General features: G+C 47.8%; 1 protein-coding gene across 1 annotated transcript in view; it reads right to left on the bottom strand.

Moving 5' to 3' along the window:
* CDK6 (cyclin dependent kinase 6) overlaps positions 1 to 23,033 on the bottom strand; it is a 190,317-nt gene that overhangs the window by 36,022 nt on the left and 131,262 nt on the right. The window contains exon 5 of the mRNA XM_054020458.1: positions 13,744 to 13,853. Within this exon, the coding sequence (XP_053876433.1) occupies positions 13,744 to 13,853 (110 nt within the window). The remainder of the gene's footprint in view (positions 1 to 13,743; positions 13,854 to 23,033) is intronic.

Below are 23,033 nucleotides of genomic sequence, written 5' to 3'. Positions count from 1 at the left end.
GAGAGAGACGAGCCCCGGCTAGCCTCTCTACATGTGGTGGAAAATGTGGGCACCATCCCTCGACCCCTGTGAGAAGAGGTCTGGGGGGGAACGTACCCCAAAAAGAGCCCTGGATATGAACAAACTTATCAAGCTCCTGACTGAGAGCCAGGAGCGGCAGCAGGTGGCCCAGCTCCAGCAGCAGCTCATCCAGCAGCCGATTTGGGACCTGGGGGTTCAGAACCAGGAACAACAGCAGCAATGCCTGCAGCAGCTGGCGACGGCACTGCCGCGTCCCGCAGAGCCCCAGCTGGGAGACGCGGTCAGATCACCCCGCACCACTGCGGCTGACCAAGATGGGACCCAATGACGACCCCGAAGCCTTTTTGGTAGCTTTTGAAAGAGTAGCACTGGTTGCAGGTTGGGCCCCTGACTAATGGGCCACTCTCTTGGCCCTGTACTTAACCAGGACAGCCCAAACAGCGTACAGAGGGCTGTCTACGGAGGATGCACGGGACTATAACCAGGTAAAGGCAGCGATTCTGGATGCCTTGGACGTCAGCTCGGAAACCTTTTGGCAGCGGTTCCAGAGCCAGAACTACCCCACCAGCACCAGACCCCAGTTGGTGGCCCAAGAAGGAAGCATGCATGAAGGAAGCATGCAAGCAGTGGCTACAGCCAGAGAGGAGGACCGCGGATGAGGTCACGGAACAAAAATTATTTTAGAACAATTTGTACACATCCGACCCGGCAAGAGTAAGGGCCTGGGTGCTCCGCCATCGGCCAGCGACGCTAGCCACCACCGTTGCTTTTATGGAAAACTTGTTCGCAGCCGAAGCGCCGGTGGGGCCAGCTACCAGAGCCCACCCCTCCCAGGACCAGAGTGCCCCAACCCCGAAAAGAAAGGGGGCGCTCAGACCAAAGTGCAGAGTCTCCCCCGTTGGTAAGAGGCTCACTTGAGGCTTCGGGCTAGATGCCCCGAACTCCCACCTCAACAAGGAACCGCAACCCCTGTGCCAAGTGTCCTGAGGACCCAGCGGAGTCCCCCCAGGAGCCCGATGGGAGCCTCCACCCAGGGTGGTTGCCCGGAACTCGGGCCCTGCTTTTATGCGGGAAATATGGACACTTACAGCGTGACTGCACTGAGATGGACTGCAGCTTCGGCCATGTCTGTGCAGGAGAGACCCGGGTCCGGCTGCCAAAGGTCCCCAAGACCACGGTTCTGGTAATTGTCGTGGACCAACCAACCCTGGCTCTGATCAATTCGGCCTGTGGCCAGACGCTAATCCGACAGACCTTGGGGCCCCGTCCGATCCCCACCTGGTCGTTGGCCTGGCTCCTCAACTAGCCTACCCGGTGATTCTGGGGCGAGACTGGGCGGTGTTCGAGGAGATCCTCCGCTTGACCCCTGTGCTGGAAGGAGACTGCACTGAGGCCCAACTGGAGGAGGAGACCCCAGACCCCGAGGGAGGGACCGAGGAACCCGAGGACCCCCCAGCTGGGCCAGCTATTGAACTCCAACTTAACACTGACTTTTGCTGCAATCAAAGAGCAGACTCCACTCTTAGTCAGGACTACGGACAACTAGCCACTGTCAATGGGGCCATGATTGACCCACATCATGCAAATCAGTGGCCCCGGTTTGAGCTATACCATGACCGTCTTTACCAGGTGGAACAGGATCCCCTCACAGGAGAACCACAGACCCAGCTGCTGGTGCCTTGGTGCCATCAATGAGCAGTAATGAAGCTCGCACACAACATCCCTGCCGCAGGGCACTTGGGCCATGAAAAGACCATCGCCCGGATTTTGGCCCGGCGTTCACCAGGAGGTGAGGAACTATTGCAGCTCCTGCCTGGAGTGCCAATTAGTGGCTCCCCCACGGGTACCCAAGGCCCCTTTGGTTCCCATGCCCATAGTAGAGATGCCATTTGAGCGGGTGGCCATGGATCTGGTGGGCCCGCTCCCGAGAAGTGCCGCGGATTCCAGAATGTCCTGGTCATCATTGATTATGCCACCCGTTTTCCCAAGGCTGTGCCATTGCGGAGCACCACCGTCTGGACCATCACTGGCGAACTAGAGAAGGTCTTCACTCGAGTGGGCCTGCCCCGGGAAATCCTAATGGACCAGGGCACCAACTTCACCTCCCAGCTGTTGCAGTAGGTATGCGAGCTCCTGGGAGTTAAACAGTTATGCACCTCTGTCTACCACCCACAGACTGACGGACTGTGGAATGATTTAATCGGACCCTGAAAGAGATGCTGCGCAAGTTCTCCACAAAGGAGCTATGCCGGTGGGACCAGCTACTCCCGGCCTTACTGCTGGCGATCCGTGAGATACCCCAGTCATTAACAAAATTTTCCCTATTCGAGCTACTATATGGCCGCCGCCCACAGGGCCTATTAGACTTAACGCAGGAGACATGGGAACAGTCTCCGTCTTCAACCCAGAGCCTCCTGAAGTATGTTCTCCAGCTCCAGGAGCACCTCGCTCAGGCCGGAGCACTAGCATGTGAAAAATTAAAAGCCATGCAGGAACCCCAGGCACAACCTATAACCAAGAAGCTCGCATCTGTGCCTTGAGCCAGGTGATCGGGTCCTGCTCCTCCTACTGTTGAGCAAATCGAAGCTGCTGGCTCGTTGGCAGGGACCCTATGAGGTCCACCAGCTTGACTGGCACAAGAAGACCCAGCGATATCATGTGAATCTATTGAAACCATGGTGAGAACGGGAGGGCCTATTAATTAACCCTTATCCACCGGAACCAGAGTTGGGTCCCCGCATGCCCCGACAGAGGACCCCGCAGGCCCCCAGTTCGGCGACACGTTCATGGAGGAGCAGCAAAAGCAGGCCCAATGTCTCCTGTAGGCTTTCAGGAGAACCTTTATGGTCCTACCCGGTTACATGACCCTGGTCCATCATGCCATCCAGACCGAACTGGGGAAGGTAATCCGGGAGTCAACCAGGCCCCTGCCACACCGAATACGGCAGGAGGTCAAAGAGGAAGTACAGGCCATGCTAGCCCTAGGAGTCATTGAGCCATCACTGCGTGAGTGGCGCAGTCCGGTGGTCTTGGTACCCAAGCCCAATGGAACACGGCACTTCTATATAGACTTCTGGCAGATCAACGCGATCTCAAGGTTCCATGCATAGCCTATGCCCCGTATAGATTAACTGCTCGGTCACCTAGGGGAGGCCTGTTTCATTACCACCCTCAACCTCAGTAATGGATACTGCAGATCCCGCTCGACCCCATCTCTAAGGAGAAGAAGACGTTTGCCACCGCAATGGGACTTTATCAATTTACCCGGATGCCCTTCAGCCTCCATGGGGCCCCAGCGACGTTCCAATGACTAATGGATTGCCTTCTATGGCCCCATCAAGACTATCCAGCAGCGTATTTGGGTGACGTCATAGTCTACAGCCACCAGTGGGAGGACCACCTGGAACACATAGCCGCAGTCCTGAGATCCCTGCGAAAGGCAGGCCTAACGACCAATCCAAAAAAATGTCACATTGGGTGACCTGAGCACCTGACTTACCAGTTCCCTGCCCTGACCCAGGGCCTAGGCTCACTGTGTTTATTTGTACCTTCACTAAGGCCGTAGAGGAAGACTCCTGTGGCCGGACTAATTCCCTGCAAGAGCTATTCCGAAAGGTAATGAGGCGGTGTGGTTCCCTGCCACCCCAGAGAGAGACGAGCCCCGGCTAGCCTCTACAAGGAGCCCAAGATCTTATAGATCCCAAGCCAAGTCTCAGTCATGATAACCAACATGCTGTCAAAGAATGTACTTGACCAGACCTTGTATAATTAATAGTGACAGTCATCACCAAATATAACAAGTAAGAAATGTGACAGCAGATTGGAAAAAAAACAGGCTGACAAAAGGATCTCTATCACTGAGCTGACTCCACCTGCCTACTGGGAACATGGGCCAGTAAGACGATGGGCATGCTCCACTGGGGGCCAACATCCTAGAGTCGCTCAGTGCCTCAGTGTCAGCCGTGCCTTCCTCAGAGCTGAGATGCTGGGAATGTGGGTTCTGAGACCACAGCCACAGGAGGAGGAAGGCATGATCTTATCTTTCCTTTCTCTTTCCCTGGCTCATAGAAAGGAAGGTGGATTCAGGGTTAGAGTTCAGCCCAGGACTTGGGAGATTCAGGTTCAATTCCCTGTTTTGCTACGGATTTCCTTTGCAACTTTGGTCAGGTCACTTAGTGTCTCTGTGTATGCCTCAGTCCCTCATCTTTAAAATGGGATCATAGCACTTCCCTACTTCATTGGGATGTCGTGAGCTGCTCAGATACTATGGTAATAAAAGCCATACAAGTACCTAAGAGGGGCGGTGGCCACATATATATATATATATATATATGTAAAAATAAATAAAAGGAAATTTTTTTAAAAGGGGTGATTTTGGCTTCACCCTGATGTCCAACAGCCTGTGACCCACCTTTGCCTCAGGACCAGTGCCAAGAAACAATGCCCTCAGTGACTTTCAACAGCTGACTCTTTGCACTGAAGACGAACTATTATTTCAACAAGTTTTCTTTCTAAACGTGTCAGAAGGCCAGCTGCAAGTATTATGTTTTATTAGACTAAGCTGACTACTAAACAGACATGATAGTAAAAGCACTGGATGAGTTATCACCCTTACCGCAGTGTTCTACCGTAAACAGCCGAAAACACTGCAACTAGAAGTATTGTTCCTACTGTACCTGCGGGCATTACAGTAGTATTTTTAACAGGCATATAGACACCTAAAAAGCTTGACTATAACTTTGAATTGTCTTAAAAATGGAACTTTTCTTAATATGGTCTGACGTGATTTGAACAATGGGGTTTCTAACAACTTGCTAATTTTTAACTTAGAGCAGGTAATACTTTTGGCCTGGTATAAACATCTCCCCCTAAGCTGTATGCATGCGGCAGAGTCTCATGCATGGATCATGCCCTGAGGATGAAATATGTATGAGGGTGTATGTGGGTACGTGGACATACATAGCACTATCCTGTGGACCCTGCAAAGGACATTAGAGCTATGGTCTGTGCAGGGGACGGAGCAGAAGAGTGGCCAGGAGGGGGGAGCAGTGGTTGAGTGAGGGGTGTACATGTGTCATGTGGATGGCCCCAGCCTCCTGTGGTTCCCAAGGATTTGCCAGGTTTGGGTGCACAGTATCCTATGAAATAGTTCATAGCATGACTATGTGGGAGCAACGCTGCCTGGGATCCTTATGAGATTTTCTCCCCTCTTATGGATTTTAATGATTTGGGACACTGAAAGGATCTGCATGGGGAATAATATTCTACCTACTACAATAACAAGTATTTTTTACTCCTTTTTTTACTGCTTCCATGGGCTTATATCTAATGGCCAAACACTGTAGTTGTTAATCAGGTAAAACATATATTGACTCCCAAGACTGGCCCTACCACTGGAATGAGCGCAGTGGTTGAAAAGGTCCCAGACTCCAGAGAGAAGTTGGATCAAAACAGTAGTGCAGTGCCTGTGGAAAAAGATATTGCCATAAATATCTACACAGCATCAAATTCCACATTACTTTCTCCAGGCACTTTGAGCTCTTCTGGCTCAGAGAGATATTTACTTGCTACAGAGTGGTAAAAAGTTTCAGAGATTTGTTATGTTTTGCTCAACTGTCCTTAAATGCTGTCAAAGTCCTGCCATCCCCTGGTCCTTTATGGATTTGTTTAATTTTTCCACTTCTCTAGATGCAGATTTACTGATATTTTTTAAATATTAAGAACATCTAAGAGCTTTGGTGAACACACATGGAGAGTTGCCAGTGCAAAGCTCTTGCAAGGAAAAGAAGCAAACAGGAGACATATTTATTCTATATATTTCTCAGCTATAACATACATTTTTTATGGCTGATGAATGGTAGGAAATTATTATATTTTTTTCTGGAAAATTCAATAAAAACGGTCTAGATCAAATTCTCTGACCAGATACTTGACTATGAAAAGCACCTGGAAGCTTAACAATGTAAGCCAAAGTTAAAATCAAGTCTCTCTCTCTTTTCTTTCAAGGGTGTTTGTGTGAAGCAGGAAAGGATCCTGACAACCAATCTGGAGTTTAAATACATTCTGTGGAAGTTTCTTGTAAAACAAAAAAGTAAATATACATGTTTTGTTCCATTAAGGATCAAACACAAATCCTACAGGGCTTCCCTCAGCTGAAGTCCAAAGATGTATAAAGAGGCTCTTTTTCGTCAAGTTATGGAGAGGGAAGCAGTGCAGTACAATGTATAATTCTCCCAGTTTTAGCCTTCTTCCTGCAGTTCATGTGCCAGTTTCTGGAACCCCAATCTGGCAGCTTTTCACTGCTTGGCAAAGCAACCAGAAAATCCCTTTCATAAGGGGAATCCCTAGGTGGCATAGAACTTGTTACTGCTCCTCTCAGCCTAGGGGCCTGCAACTGAAAAAAAGGGGTGTGATCAGAGAACTTCTGCACTGCAGCTGTTTTCCTTACAGCCATTTGCAAGCTGGGTGTAAATTAGAACAGTCTTCAGGCTGCCGTGATTTATGCTGGGACTAAACTTGTTCCTGACTAGCACCAGAATACAGGGGACTACAAATGTGGCATACAACCTTCTTTGCCCTTCCCCTGTCCCGAGCTGCATCAAGCACAGATCAGAATCTGGGACCCTGACTCTTGGTATCAGACTCATCTCCCAACAGCACATCCCCATTAGAATGTTAATGTACTAATTACCTTCAAATATTTGAGTCCAGGGCAGACATCTTTGCTCACAGGGAAAGGGTTCACTCCTTCTCCACTGACTTCTGGCCAGCAGCCATACACCCTGTCACAGGCTGGAATGATTTTTTTCCTCTGACCATTACTTTTTTAAAAAGTAGAGGTCAAGTTAGACTATTTTGAAGTCAGACTAGATCTATTGCTTTTCTGTTTCCTAAAGATCAATAGGAAAATTTCCAGGTCAGCTAAGTTCAAGCAGGTGGCAGGTGCAGTGTTCAAGGATAGTATCAATGCCTGCTGCCTGGCCTTGATCCCTCAGGAGTCCCCAATCCCACCCTAGATTGTTGCCTTTCCCTGTGCCTTTGAAAATGGGAAGGATGTCTCCAGTCCTCTCTGCCAGCCTACTAGCTTCTAGGTCTTCTTCCTCTTCTGTCCCCCATCCCATGGTCATTGACCTTTTCTTGCCCGTGGCAAGTCAGGTTCCCCTCCCTCGTGTCTTCTTTCTGACTCACCACAAAGGTTGTTCTCCCAATTTAAAGCACCCAGTGGGAGAACTGCTGCTGGCCATACCTGGTTCAAATGACAGAAATAGCAACTCTTAGCAGCGGATTGGACATCTGGGGGAAAAGGGAATTCCAAAACCATCCTTCCTTTCTTTCCTCTTTTTTAAGACCAAGATTTGTCATTTACCCACTTTGACTTTTCCCCTCTCCCCTCCAAATATCAGGGGTTCCATCAACTATTTAAAAAAAAAGGTACACATCAACTTTGTGTTTAGGTGCCTCATTTCTGGGAATTTGGCACCAAACTGCCAGTGGAAATCTACTCCAAATTCTATTTACTAGACAATGAGAACATCAGGTTGGCATTTTATTTGAGCCTTCTTATTTTCACTGGAAAAATCATCATTGCATTAGCTACCACAATACTATACTTCTGCTTAACAATCCAGTTCAACTCTGCACTCACATACCTTCTAGTTGTCCCCTGCCCCCACCCTGTCCAGGTTTTGTTTTTTGTTATGGTTAGTGACAGTTTTTGGTTTCTATGGTTTATCAACGGTTTCCCTTACCCACAGCATCTATTCCTCTGAATGAAAGTCTGGCATGATTGGAAGCTGGAAGGAAAACCACAACTGAATGGCCAGGCACACACTTAACACTTATCTCTAACCACAGGCTGATACGGTTACTGGATTTGACTAACGGCTATCAATCAGCCCAACTGTAGACACTTGAGAAGATATCAGCCAGCAAAGCCTAGCAGGAAAATGTGAGCTAAACAGCAGCACTGTATGTTTTATGTAGGGTCTGTCTACCCTGAATGACAATGTCACTGTCCTGAGACCTCTTACCTCTTTTTTTTTCTGCTTGATAATCCTCAGACTTACTCTGATTGTCCACCCTTCCTTCCCTTCATTAATGTGCATATGGCTTGTATCCAGAGTCAGTGGGAGTTTTGCCACTGATTTAGGATTGAGCTGAAAACACTGTTTGTCAACATGGACCAGTGCACACTTCTGCCTTTCCTTTATCTGTTAGTAGGGCTTCAATCAAGATGTCACTGTTATCCTGTCAGACTGGGAAAACAAAGGGTTAAATTAGTGGCCTGGGTTCATTCAGTCTTGATTATATGAATCCAAGAGTCCAGTAGAAATTCTGAAAAAAAAAATCTCTGATAGACTGGCCACTTGTCTGGGGAGGAAGAAAAATCCTGTTTCATTAGGTCTGGTTTGGAAAAACCATCAGCCTCCCACACATCCATATGCACATGAATGGCAGAGGAATAAAGGAGAAAAAGTGCAGAGTATAGAAATACTGAATGCTGACTGGATCTTTCCAAGGGATGAAACCTTCTCCCAGTACAGTTGCTCTGGTCTGTGGTGAACTTTTATGGCACTTGCACTTAAATCATTCTTGTAACAAAGCAAGATAATTTCCAAAAATGGCAAAAACTGATTCAGGCCAAAATTGTATCATACCTTGGTTCAAAGGTTGCAAATTGAGCTGCGGAGTTGTTTTTAAGTTTTCCTGCCACCAATACCTAACTGAGACCAAACAGATAAGTGAATACTTGCTAAATGTGTTTTTGTGCTCTTGGTCCAGTAGACACGCTGGTTTAAATTTCATTGTAAAACACAAGATAATATGATTTCAAACTTTGTGTTTGAAACTGGTTGCATGATAAAGATACCAGTTTTCTCTTAAACCTCATTTAAGGAGTCTGCCACTTTACAGGGAAACCCATAGTTATGAGCAGGATTTGTAGACATGTCTTAGCATGGCTAATTTTTACCTAGGGTGCTGCACCATCTTAGTTTTTTTTATCCTCTCCCCTCAATATCCAATCAGAGACATCTCCCTTTTCCTTATTTTCTCTTATCCTTTCAACTCTTGCTGCCTCCACTCCTTTTACCTTTTCTGATATTTACCGCTTTGAAAAGCATCTGATGGCCCTGTTCTCTCTCTGCTTCAGAGTGGCATTTCAGAAATCTGTCCAAGTAGAATTGGGAGCCTAGAAAGATATGTTTTAGGCTAAGATCTGCAAAGAGAGGAAGAGCTGACTATGCAGAGAGATACAGGAAGGCTGTAAATAAACTGAAATACACCAGCAGCTCCACATCTACAGTGCAGTGCCCACCAAGATAGGGGAGGAATCAGTGACCAGATATTCTCAAGCACAGGGATGCATCTGACAAAAGAACTAGCATGGGTCTGAAATGAGACCCTATGGGAAAAAAGGACACTGGGGATGTTACTACTGACACATGTATCAAAGATTTAAAAAGGAACATGGGCTCCACTCATCCCACTCCTCTGTTACCAACACACATCAGGCGAAATCCTGGCCTCACTGAAGTAACTGCACAACTCACTTTGACTTCAGTGGGGCTAGGAGTTAATCCATAATGTGTGTACATAAGAAGTGATGGTAGGGGGAGCTCAGTGAAGAATGACTCATAGTACAGCACACAGCTACTACCAATAAATGTCATGGCATAAAGACCAAGGGTGAAATCCTGCCCCATTAAAGTCAATGTGAGTTTTACCATTGAGTTCAATGCGGTCAGGATTTCACCCCAAGCATGTTACAGGTACACCTCTGTCCTCTCCTCCCCTCTGGGCCTGCGCTGAGTGCAGGTCAGCTAGGCTACAAACGCTTCAACCACCTTCTTCATCCTTCACTGAAACACTTGTTCTAGGGTAGCAATAAGCACTGTATTGATAGGGTTACTATATTTTGTGCCTCCAAAAGGAGGACACTCCACGGGGCCCTGGCCCCGCCCCCAGCCCCGCCCCCTCCCCAACTCCGCCCCCTCCCCAAAGTCTCCGCCCCCTCCCCTGCTTCCCGCGAACATTTAATTCGCGGGAAGCCTGGGCAGGTAAGGGGGGGCCCTGGCCCCCGGCCGACCACCCCCGGCCCGCCCAGCACTGCCGGCCGGCCCCCAGCGGCCCAGCGCACCCCCCGGCTCCCGGCCCCGGCGGCCCAGCGCACCCCCCGGATCCCGGCCCCGGCGGCCCAGCGCACCCCCCCGGCGGCCCGACCCCGCAGCCCAGCGCACCCCCCCGGCGGCCCGGCTCCCGGCCCGACCCCCCGGCTCCCGGCCCCGCGGCCCAACGCACCCCCCCGGCGGCCCGGCTCCCGGCCCGACCTCCCGGCCCCGCGCACCCCCCCGGCGGCCCGACCCCGCTGCCCAGCGCACCCCCCCCGGCGGCCCGACCCCGCTGCCCAGCGCACCCCCCCCCGGCGGCCCGGCTCCCGGCCCGACCCCCCGGCTCCCGGCCCCGCGGACCCGCCCGGCCCCGCGGCCCCGGCCCGGCTCCCGGCCCGGCCCCGCGAACCCCCCCCCGGCGGCCCGGCTCCCGGCCCAACCCCCCGGCTCCCGGCCCAGCCCCGCGCACCCCCCCCGGCGGCCCGGCCCGACCCCCCGGCTCCCAGCCCCGCGGCCCAGCGCACCCCCTCGGCGGCCCGGCACCGCGCGCCCGGCACCGCGACCCCGGCCCAGCCCTCCCTCCCGATTTTCCCGGACATGCCCGGCTTTTGGGAGATTTCCCCCCGTACGGGGATTTGAGCCCCCAAAAGCCAGACATGTCCGGGAAAATCCGGACGTATGGTAACCCTAGTATTGATCAAGATGAGCTGCTATTAAGGTGCATGGTACTTTGTGGCTAGTGTTATGCTACATGATGCTTTATTGTTGACAACAGGCTTTAGAGAAACATATCCACTTCTGCAACCACAGCAAAATTTTGTATAATTTCAGCTGGAATGACGAAAAAAAGTTTTCTAACTGATGACAGGCTGTTACTCATATAACTTGCAATTTAGATCATCCGCGCCAGGCCTGGCACAAAGTTTTGTGTATATCCTTGAACTCGAGCCAATGGGGAAGTGCCTTGCAAAACACTGAAAACCTCTACTATTGATCTATGATTAAGGCTGATTCAGCAGAAAGTTATATTTCATTCACACAAATCTGAAATGAGACCTATACTCTGGCTAATCCAAGCATAATCAGTCTGTTGCAGCCTTTGGGCCATTGTAAGCACTGAGCCGGATTCTGATAGCCTTGCTTCTGGTTAGTATCCTATTCCCAGAACAGTTCCAATGAAGTCAATGGGACAATTTGTGGAGTAGGATAGCCTTACTCATACTGAGTAGTATCTTATATCACAAATAGTTCCATTGACTTTTTTGAAATTATTCTGGGAATGAGACACCACTCAACATGAGTAAGGCAGGCTATCAGAATCTCAGCTGACATAAAGAGATCAGAACATCAGTTAGAAATGACAGAAGTTTAAAAATATTTTCAAGTGAAAGCAAAGGAGAATGGGGGAAGGAATGGAAAATAAGTCTCTGGTGATTTGGCAAAAAGAAAAGGATGGCTGGAATGCTGGACCAACAGGTAAACTTAAAAAAACAAAAACAACTCTCCTACTCCTACCCCCCTCAATGCCAGATGAAAAGCAGATGGGCAGTGACCTAAATTCACTGCTATTTTTCAGCAGAAGTAGCTGCTTCACTTATTGAATGTTTTGGAAATAATCCATGGGAGTTTGCAAAATTTTACAGATTATTGCCACCATGTTCACAGTAGAATAGATTCTCTTTTGCAATTTATTAAGGATGTTAAAAAGACAACATATATCATACAAAGGTTATTGCAAAATTAACTCAATGCAACAATCCATAAAGAAGATATTCCATGCTATTCACTGCAGTTTAATGACAGTGAAGCCTTAAATTTTGCTTATGGCATATGTTGGGCTCCTGCACGTTCAAATATCTTAATCTGTAAATCATAATGTTACTAATTAAACAAAGTAGCATATACACTTGGCAGATTCCTGACATACACAGTTTTTGACTGTCTCCCAGATTTAGGACTGAGAATGTCAAACTGACCCTGTCTTTGGCAGGGACAACAGAAGGCCTGGTTGTATCAAACTCTGCTTCAAATCAAATCTTATTTCTACTAAAAATCTGGCATTTTTTACCCTTAAGCCAATATTTAAATTTGCACAATTGTTCCTAATTCAATTGATCATGTTACATTTTTGGATTTGGAGAGTGAGTCCAGTGTTATAAAAAATGAAAATTCAATGTATAGGGTACAAGGCAATTTTACATGGTTTATACAAGATAATATTTCATCTAGGGCAGTGCTGTAAAATAGATGACAAAAAAAGTTTTTTTGAGCAAATCATAAAGTTTGTTTGTCATGTTTTATGCTCATTGTCAATGCAAAAATGAAACTTTTTTTTATTCTGCAAGTGAAATCTTGAAAAGTCAGTTTCATTGTGAATCTTATATGGAATAAAACTTAGTATCTAAAAGTTTGCAATGGAGGACTTAACTGAAACTCCTAAAATCCACATTCTCCTTTTCTCTCATTTTCTGATCTCATTTATGAGTCACACACAGAGGGTGGAGTGTAGTAAATCTACTCTGGCCATTTGACTAGGCAATAAGCCCAAGAACAAATATTTTTCCATATGTTAACATTAATAAACAGTGAAATCCCAAAGTCCTTTTGCAAGGCTTCAACTAGCATTTTGAACTTCATATATTGCAAATTCATCTTTGTCAAGAAGTATTGCTATCGCATGGTTGTTTCTAGAGGCCCTTGTACTGTGGCTACACCTTTGTAATTTGTAAAAAACGGACTATTTGTTTTTAAGCTCAAAGGTGAGCCATTTTCCTTTAGATTTTCATATTCATTTATTTAAAAGGTACATCATTTTATTTCACAGTAGCTGTTCCAAAATGGTGTATGAGGTTTCTGTAGGCACATCACCAATAGACTGTATGATAACACCATATAATTCTTGCAGTAGTTTCTGGTTTTCATCCAAAATGCATTACATGGGATAAGAAGATCAAGTAAGTATAATACGCCAAGAGAATACTGATAGTTAATCTAACAGAATCAGTCAAAAGTAAGTCTTATTTCTGACCACACTGAAATTTTACTACCTACATTACCCTAGACAGTGTCAAAACAGTTTATTCTTCAAAAACTCCTACCTCAGTCTGTTTCTAGAAATTGACATTACAGTGACTTTCCAGATCTCAAGTATGCCAAGAGATGACTACAAGTAAACATCTGGAATTCAAAAAGCGCAAACTCCAGAAGTAAGACGACCGTATTGAAGGCTATGTCTTTCCTTCCTCAAAACAAATTATTTCCAGAACCCCACAATATAGGCCTCTGTCAATAGATCCTTTTGCCCCTATTTATCTACATCTCAGCCATCTAGATTCAGGTGTTATGTTCTTGTTACAGTGTTCACATGTGCTTTTGTAAAAGAAATCAAGGTTTTAAAAAGGGCTGTGGGAGACTCACTCCTCAGGAAAAAAGAATCCAAGATGGAAGTCACAACCCTGAGTTTATATATAATTGGCTTTTGTAGTTCCAACTGTAAATAAAAATAAAACATGCTTCCAATCTTCTACTGCATACAGTGTTACAATATATAATACTGTATATTTCTGCACAATTTTCACATTAAAAATAATGATGATAAAACAATATTTCTTACTTCCGACGGAACATTTCTGCAAATATGCAGCCAACACTCCAGAGATCAACTGGTGTTGCATAACTGGATTGAAGCAAAACTTCAGGAGCTCTGTACCACAGAGTGACAACCTGTAAAACAAAGAGGAACATATTAGGAGAAATATTCAATTGCAGAAATACCAGCTAGTGTGTGGGGTTGCCCAGTGACCCAGATTGCCTTAAGCTTGTACGGTCTCACACACTAAAGATGGTCAGGTTTGATCATTGCTTAAATGACAGTCCTCTAAGGAAAATCCAGGTGCTTTGTGGAGGAGTCAATAGGTGGGATTATTCCTTCTGAATCGTGGTATTAGAAGGCACTGTACACTCATTTAAAAAGATGAGTCAAAAAACCTAGTCCCAACTCACTTATGGTCATTAAAGCTTCCATGGCATATTCTGCAGAAGTAGGGATATTAAGTGTGGTGTCTTGACCAACTTCCAACCTGATTAAATATATTCTGCTGACCTAAAATCTCTCCCTAAAATCTACTGATCTTTGGAGACAAATTGTAAATGGTCACATCTCTACTGAAGTCAGTCCTCCAGGCACTGTGTCTTATAGGTATTGCAATGTACTAGGGGCTGCGTGAGTAATGCAAATTGGGCCCACAAAGATAAACCAGACAGTTAATATTTATTACTTTGTTTCCCCACCATAGACCTAGATACAGATGGCTCTGACTATACACATTAAAGACTAAGGCTCAATTATGAACCTTCCAGCATGCCTGCACCCTTACATCCCTGACTGAGTCACCACATGGCTGGGGCACAATTTCAGAATCACAGCTTGGTTCCACAGTTGCCAACTTTCACACAGTAAATAAGCACCCCGACTTTCACAATAAGCCAAAAATCAAGCTAATCCCACTTCAAAACAAGGCCAAAACAAGCCAATCCCTAAGAACCCCAACACTCTATGTGATCATGTAGTCTGGGACTGCGGGGGGCACGCTGTGCACCCCGACTCTCTCCCTCCCATGCCCGTTTGCCCCTTGATGATCAAAAAAAAGAAGCAGCAAGCTACAAGCCAAACAAGCAACAAGCCAAAAACTAACCAACAAGCAACTCACAAGCCAATTAAGCCAAAAACAAGCCCAATTTCTGCGCTTTTTTCGTGGGTTCCTGCTTGGTTCCTATCCTATGCCTCGGTACAGTTACAATCCAGCCCTAAAGAAACAGGATCTTCAGCTGAAGGACAATACTGTATTGGTAGTATGCTGTAGTTATAAACTACAGACAATATTATAAAGAGGGAACTGGGTTCTCATAATTGCATTAATTTTGAGATACAAAAATACGTGTTGGAAAGTGCAGTGTTTCTCTAGGCTCACGAAACTGAAATTAAAAAAGATACAGAAAAAGAAATAATTTCAAAGTAAAAGATAGAAATAGATTTAAAATTCATGTTATTTAAAATGGTGAGTGCTGAATTTAAAGACCAGTACTCAGAAACATATGACAAAGGTGGGTTTTTTAAACAACAACAATATAATTGTCCTCTAAGCAGAAATAACAATGCAAGTAATCAGCTGAATTTTCTGGTCGGAACCAGCTGAAACAAAAGCAAATACAACATTTATTACAATCATTACATGCCCTGACAGCATCTGGAGGTGTTGAATGGATAGAGGAGGGAAGTTCAAGGATATTTACACAAGTGTCATATTTGCTAAAAGTTCTTTTACGTGCTTTGATCTCTATTCATAAAATTTATTTTTGAAACAGTTCAATAACTTTGTGCAAACTAAAGCTGAGCTGAGCCAACTTTGACTTCAAGATACATGCCCATGTAAACTGGCACAGCAACAGAAGAAGGTATAATATAACCCCATTCATTTTCTCTGATTAGTTGGTACCAAATAGGGATGCTTTTCTAACATATGTACATGGGAAGGTAACTCTCCCTCAGAAGTTAATTCCAATGAAGGAGGAGAACTTTAATTTGAGGTCAGGATGCCGTTATGAACACCATTGATAAAGGCTGCCCAGGGAATATGCTGAATCAGGTGGAGTTCCTTTTTCAATATTTTGTTTAATGATATTAATGTATTTCTCAATGTTTGGACTGCACATATATTCTCCTGCAGCCTTTGGGGAGAAACCAATGGGATAGGAAAAATTACTTTAAAAAATTCGGAGATTTCTAGGGTCATGAATTTCCACATATTCTTTTTTTTTCAGATGTAGGGGCAGTCACCTAACAGAAGCGGAGGAGCAGTGTGGACTGAAGATCTGTAGGAGAAACAGGACCAAATCTTGCAGATTCTGAACTTGAGATCCAAATGCCCCCCTCCCCCCCGAAGGAAAATTATTTACCCTTCGTAACTGTCGTTCTTCAAGATGTGTGGTCCCTATCTGTAGTCCACTGTGGGTACACATGCGCTCCATGTGCATGACACCGGAGAATTCTAGCAAGTAGTGTCCATTGGGCCACACCTGCACCTTTGCTTTCCTTTTGCTTGGTGCTGAGAGTATAAGGGGTGGGGCTGACCCATGCCTCTCCAGTTCCCCCATTTACTGTGAATCAGAGAGGGTCTGAAGCAGAGAGGAAGGAGGGGGGGTAGTGGAATACAGATTGGGATCACACATCTCAAAGAACTCCAGTTACAAAGGGTATGTAAGTTTCCTTTCTTCTTCGATTGCCGATCCCTATGTGTATTCTGCTGTGGGTCACTGACAAGCAGCACTCATAGAGGAGGAGGATGTGAGGATGCAGGTGGTATGGTTGCTTGTAAAAACCACTATTCCAAAGAATACATCAATGGAGGAGGCTTGGACCAAGGCACAATGCCTTGTGAATGTGGGGGTGGAACTTGTTGCTGCCTTGCTAATATCAAGCAGAGGTATGCTGCTACTGAGGCTGTCTGTATTCTTGCAGAATGAGCCCATACTCCATGTGGGGGAGGAAGGTGTGCCAGCAGATAGGATACATCCAGAGATCCACTTGGAGATCCTCTGGGAGGAAACAGCTTGTTCTGCTTTGGCAAGAAACAGCCCAGGTGACTTATTGATCTATTTTGTTCTCTGTAGAATAAGATGCCAAAGCTCATCTCATGTGGCAGGAATGAAGTCTCTTCTCTATGCTGGAAGCATGGGGCTTTGGGAAGACCACAGCTAAGTGGCTAGTCTGATTTATGTGAAATTCCAATACTACTTTAGGGGTGAATTTTGGATGCAGCTGTAGCAAAACCTTCTCTTTATGAACTATAGTGCAAGGAAGGTTCACCTACCAAGTCATCCGAAGTGATGGCAGTGAGGAAAGCAACCTTCATAGACAGGTGAAGCATCAAACAGGTAGGCTGGGCTTCAAAAGGTGGTGTGGATTTTTCACACCCCTGAGCGACATAGCTGTGTTGACCTAAATTTTAGTGTGAACCTGGTCTTAGATTCCTGGCATATCACTATAGCAGTCGGCATGGATCTTTAAGCAGTATTGGCAGCATCAACTGAAGTTTGTAATGAGGGTCTTGCCACTAAACTGCCCTCATCAATAAAAGCTCAAACTTGAGCCCTATCCTCCTCCTTCAGGTGCTGGGTCCTTATTTGTATTCCACTATTGATACACATGCGCTTTATCTGTCTTAGACTGGAGAATTCTAGCAAGTGGTGTCCATTGGTGTGCACCTGTACCCTGCTCTCCTCATGCTCCGTGCTGAGGGCATAAGGGGCAGTGCAGACTGACACATTTCCTGTTCCTTCTTATCACCGCATGGCCTGAGAAGAGGTCCAAATCCCCCCAGAAGAGGTCCAGGACTCCAACACATGCTACTGGATAGCCCAGCGCCTACAGGCTCTAGCTGAGTAGCACTCCTAACCAATGAGGCCATACTGAAACCAGGAAGAACTGTGTGGCACACGTGCCCCTACTACTATGAGAGCAAAAAAGCAGTACTTTGTCCTGACAAAGGGAGCAGAGTTATTCTTCCATGCTGCCCCAAACTCCACAGTCATGCAAGCAGCCATGGAAAAGTCCAGACACCACCACCTAAAGGCCATCTGGCTGGTTCAGGAGGCGAAGAGTTTAGACCTTATGGAAGAAAGGTGTTTGCTGCCACCAGTCTCTAATTTAGAATTTCCAACTTCCGGGTCCTCTTGGCAAAATATGATTTTTTGTTTTATTTTAAGTTCCTGGACTTTTAAAGACAAGTTACCTCCGAACTGGGTGTTTCCCATTCCATTGGCTCCCTCAGTGTGACGGTGAACTGCTCTGTGGCAGGGTAAAGGATTGAGTGCTGGTCAGACCAGCACTAACCTCCGTGACAATTTACCCCAGAACTGCAGTTCCTTTCCCAGGGAAGCATGCCACATACAGCAGCTGCTCCCTTCCTGCTGGCCACACACCTCAATTTGTAGCAGAGAGCCAATGTGAATTGTACACTCAGAGGGGACGCTGCTATTTACAGAGGACTGGGAAAGCATGCAGCATGGGAGCTGCTCCTTCCACATGACCACCGTCTGGCCCACTTCCCTGAAACTTTGCTCCCCTCTGTGCTGCACACACACATGAGTATGTGCGTATGTTTTTGTCCGTATATCTAGCTACCTAGAGAGAGGGGGCATCTGGTTCTTAATAATTTGGGAATTTAAACAATTAGACACTGTAAAAAAAGGCATGCAAGTTTATTTCTGACAAATATCTGATTGCTTCATACTGAGAGGGGAACTTGTTTGCCTTGAGCTGAGTTCTGATAAACTGATTTTTACCATCTACCTACAAAAGGGCCCGAGTCATATCAGGATTTGTAATATGCAAGTTTGAATTTCAAGATGTGAATCTCAAAAGGATTGTTATTTATCAAATGTCAACTTGCACATAAGTAATAACCACAGATAACTCCTATCTTGCTAGGGATCCTCTTTTAAGAAATACAGTATGATGTAGTTTGGTTTTGACACAGAATTTCACTCACTCTTTCTCACCATAGAAACCAGGCAAATATTTGTGGACATTCCATTAACATTTACAGATAAGTAGAAATGAAAATTATTCTGAACACAGGATATGGTGAGCTGAACAACTAGCTCATCGCTTCCTCTTAACACTGCTCTCTGTCTTAGTGCTTAGGTAAGCCACATAATCAGTGAGGAGGGCCCTGTCATAGAGAAAGAGAGAACTTCGACATTACAGCTTGATAAAGTAACATTTTTAGCATAAAAAAGCATGCATCTGCATTTTTATGTGTTGCTCAGTTATGCTTAACCCTTTATACCTGACACCACTAAAATGGAATGTTGGGGCCACAATTGTAGCAAGGGGGGTTCAGTGATCCTGTTTCAACTTCAGTCCTCTGATTTAACAAGCTCCTCTCTTCAGCTGCCTCTCTTCTTTCCCAGCCTGTTTGGTTTCTTCAGCTCCTCCTTCCTTGGGGTCTCCCAAGTCCTTCCAAGTAGACAATGTCACCTTCCAGTTCCTCTCCTTTGGCTCTGCCTTCCCTCCATATGCCAGTTTCTCCCTTGCTTCTTCTACTCAGAACACCTCTGCTGCCCCTACACTAATCTCCAGGCGAATACTCCTTCAAACCTTGCCACTTCCCACTCACTCTGACCTCCCTCACTTTCTCTAATCCGACACCCCCACCACCTTCCCTTTGATTCTCCATAATTTCACCCAGTTTTCTTCCCTTCCTCTTTCTGCATTCAAACCCTCCCATGCCAAATGTCTGCTGTCCTATCCTGTCCAGCTGCCCTTTGCTTTTTCATCAATCGGATGCTCAGGTGGACTACAGCATGAAACTAATAATTTATCTGTTAGTCATGGGGTGGGCAAAGTACAGCCCATGGGCCGAATCTGGCCTACCAGCCGTTTTAATCCAGCCCTCAAGCTCCCACTGGGGAACAGAGTCTGGGGCTCCAGCTGGCGCTCCAGCCGGGGAGCAGGGTTGGGAGCTGCTCCACGCAACTCCCGGAAGCAGCAGCATGGCCCCCCACTGGCTTCTATGTATAGGGGCAGTCAGGGGGCCTGGTCTGCACGCTGCTCCTACCCCAAGCACTGCCCCTGCAGCTCCCATTGCCGGGAACTGCGGCCAATGGGAGCTGCAAGGGTGGTGTCTGTGGACGGGGCAATGTGCAGAGCCACCTAGCTGCGCCTCCGCGTAGGAGCCAGAGAAGGGATATGCTGCTGCTTCCGGGAGCTGCTTGAGGTAAGCACCGCCCAGAACCTGCACCCCTGAGCCTCCCCCCATGTCCCAACACCCTGCCCCAGTCCTGATCCCCCCACCCTCCAAATCCTCGATCAGCCCAGAGCACCCTCCTGGCAGTAGCGTAGCTAGTGGAGTGCAGGGGAAGCAGCAGCTTCCCCCGCCTTTCCAAAAGCGGCCGGAGGAGTGAGGGGGGCGCAGGCTGGCGGCCCGCAGCACAGCCGGCAGCCATGGGGAGAGGGGCGGGGGTGGCGGGAAGAGTGGGGGGGGCGCGTCCGGAGGAGCGGGGGGGAGCGCAGCCAGCAGCCATGGCCAGAGGAGCGAGGGGGGGCACAGGCTGGTGGCCCGCAGTGCGGCCGGCAGCCATGGGGGGACGGCAGGCACGGCCGGAGGAGCAGGGGGCGCAGCAGGCGGCCCGCAGCGTAGCCGGAGGAGCGAGGGGGGGCACAGGCTGGCAGTCATGGGGGGCGGCGGGCGCGGCCGGAGGAGCGGGGGGGCGCAGCATGGCGGCCGCAGCTGGAGGAGCGGGGGGGCCCACGGTGGTGGCACATCAGGGCCGGAGGAGCCATGGGTGGGGGGAGGGGCAGTGCGGCCGGAGGAGGCGCTGAAGAGGGCATGGCCAGAGGAGGCGTCAAGGGGGGGGCGCCTTTTTTATGTTTGCCCCCCCTCCTCTTAGAAGCTGGCTACGCCACTGCCTCCTGCATCCCAAACCTCTCATCCCCAGCCCCACCCCAGAGCGCACGCCCCCAGTTGGAGCCCTCACCCGCCCGTGCCCCAAACCCCTCCCCCAGCCCTGATCCCCCTCCTGCCCTCCAAACCCCTTTGTCCCAGTCCGGAGCTCTCTCCTACACCCCAAACTTCTCATCCGCAGCCCCACCCCAGAGCCTGCACCACCAGCTGGAGCCCTCACCTCCCCTTGCCCCCCACCCCCCATCCCATCCCAATCCCACCCCGAGCCTGGAGCCCTCACCCCAACCCCAATTTTGTGAGCATTCGTGGTCCACCATACAATTTCTATTCCCAGATGTGGCCCTCGGGCCAAAAAGTTTGCCCATCCCTGTGTTAGTCCAAGAACAAAAAGGCTGAGAGTAATTTGTAGATTGGGACCTAGTAGAAATGTTTTCCCCCACCATACCAAATCACAATTCAGGTCTTCACTCACCAGACAAGCAGGGACTAAAGCTGATTACAGTGGCTACAGATCACTGCTCTTTCAGGTCAAATATCAAATGATCCAGGCAGCATCTCCAAATGAAAATAAATGAAAGAAGCTTCTTGGTGATACTATAAAAGCAATTAATGTGCAAAATTCTACCAAAATGTCATCTGGTTTCCTACTCCTGAAAGAGGAAGAAGGAAATGTACCCAGTGCAAAAGTATGGGGGAAGAAGAGCTGAGACATATACAGGGGCAGAGCTTTGCAGAGCTCTGAAGGAGAGGGCAAGGAGGAATATAACCTTTTGTGAAACATAAAATTGTCCATCTCTATGTATCAATAGATTCTAGGAGCATCTGACATCAGCAGTTTCAATCCCAGCCACTTATATCTGGCACAAAGCCAAGCTATGAGCAAGTATCTGCTCACTAGGAGTGAAATTGAGAGCATCAACACAAAACATATGTACCATTTATATCCCACTTAAATCCCATTTAATTCACACTGGTGAATTTCACCTTAGGCTAGCTGTTTAGATTTCAGTAGCATCTGCACCATGCTAGGCACTTTCCAAACACAGATGAAGACACAGTCTGTGTCTTGAATAGCATACAGTCTAAAAAAGGCAAAGACACACAAAGGGTGAGGGAAGGGGATGAGTAACATACAAGTAAAGGACTAAATTTTGGTTTTATCATAAGCCCTAAGGCCTTGTCTACACTACCGCTTAAGTCAATATAAGTTACGTCACTCAGGCGTGTAAAAAACCACCTCCCTGTGTGACATAACTTACATCGACTTAATGCAGTGTCAACACTGCACTATGTCAGCGGGAGACGCTCTCCTGTTGACATAGCTTCCACCTCTTGTTGAGGTGGATTAATGACATCAACGGGAGAGCGCTCTCCCATCGACATATTGCGTCTTCACCAGACCCGCTAAATCAACACTATGCATTGATCGCAGCAACGCTGATTTAGCATGGTAGGGAAGACAAGCCCTAAGTAAAGAGCAGTGCATAATTGCACTGCCCCAGGAGCAGACCAGGGATCAGTTTGTGACTCAGAGGGGAGGTATTCTGTGCCAGTACCAGGGCCGGCTCCAGGCACCAGCCTGGCAAGCAGGTGCTTGGGGCGGCCACTCCGGAGAGGGGCGGCAGGTCCAGCTATTCGGCGGCAATTTGGTGGACGGTCCCTCACTCCCGCTCGGAGCGAAGGACCTCCCGCCAAATTGCCGCCACAGATCACGATCGCGGCTTTTTTTTTTTGGCTCCAAACCCTGGAGCCGGCCCTGGCCAGTACACAGGTACACTGGCTCAGCTATATTGACTTGCATGTTTGAGGGGGCGGGGGGCAGGTGGGGGACTCAAGGCTCCACTTACCCCTGCCCAGCCAAACCTCTTGCCCAGAGCAGTGGCCATGCCGAAGCTACTCATCTCACCTCTCTGTGACCCAGGACACGTAGCTGCACAGGACAGTAAGGGGGTACCTTATTCCCTAGCAGGGCCGGCTTCAGGGTTTTGGCCGCCCCAAGCAGCCAAACAAACAAACAAACAAACAAAAAAGCCGCGATTGCGATCTGCAGCGGCAATTCGGCGGAAGGTCCTTCGCTCCGAGCAGGAGTGAGGGACCGTCCGCCGACTTGCCGCCGAACAGCTGGATGTGCCGCCCCTCTCTGAAGTGGCCGCCCCAAGCACCTGCTTGGTAAGCTGGTGCCTGGAGCCGGGCCTGTTTCCTAGACATTCCTGATGCGAGTACTGGTTTGCCTTGGAATGCTGAGCTCATTGGATATCACATTTGCAGGGGAAATGGCAAAAGTGAGATGGCTTCCGATCGAGACTTAGTGCTTAGAGACATTTTTGAAAAATTTCTTATTGGTGAGCTCAGAAGTATTGTTTCACATTGTGAAAATTAAAGCTGTAGTTATGCTTACTCATCTGTAGAGTTCAAGGCTATTCTTGTTATTTGCTCA

Source organism: Malaclemys terrapin, chromosome 2 (assembly GCF_027887155.1).
Source record: "Malaclemys terrapin pileata isolate rMalTer1 chromosome 2, rMalTer1.hap1, whole genome shotgun sequence".
NCBI classification, from domain to species: domain Eukaryota; kingdom Metazoa; phylum Chordata; order Testudines; family Emydidae; genus Malaclemys; species Malaclemys terrapin.
Note: the sequence above shows the minus strand (reverse complement) of the source record. Positions and strands in the feature narration are given on the sequence as shown.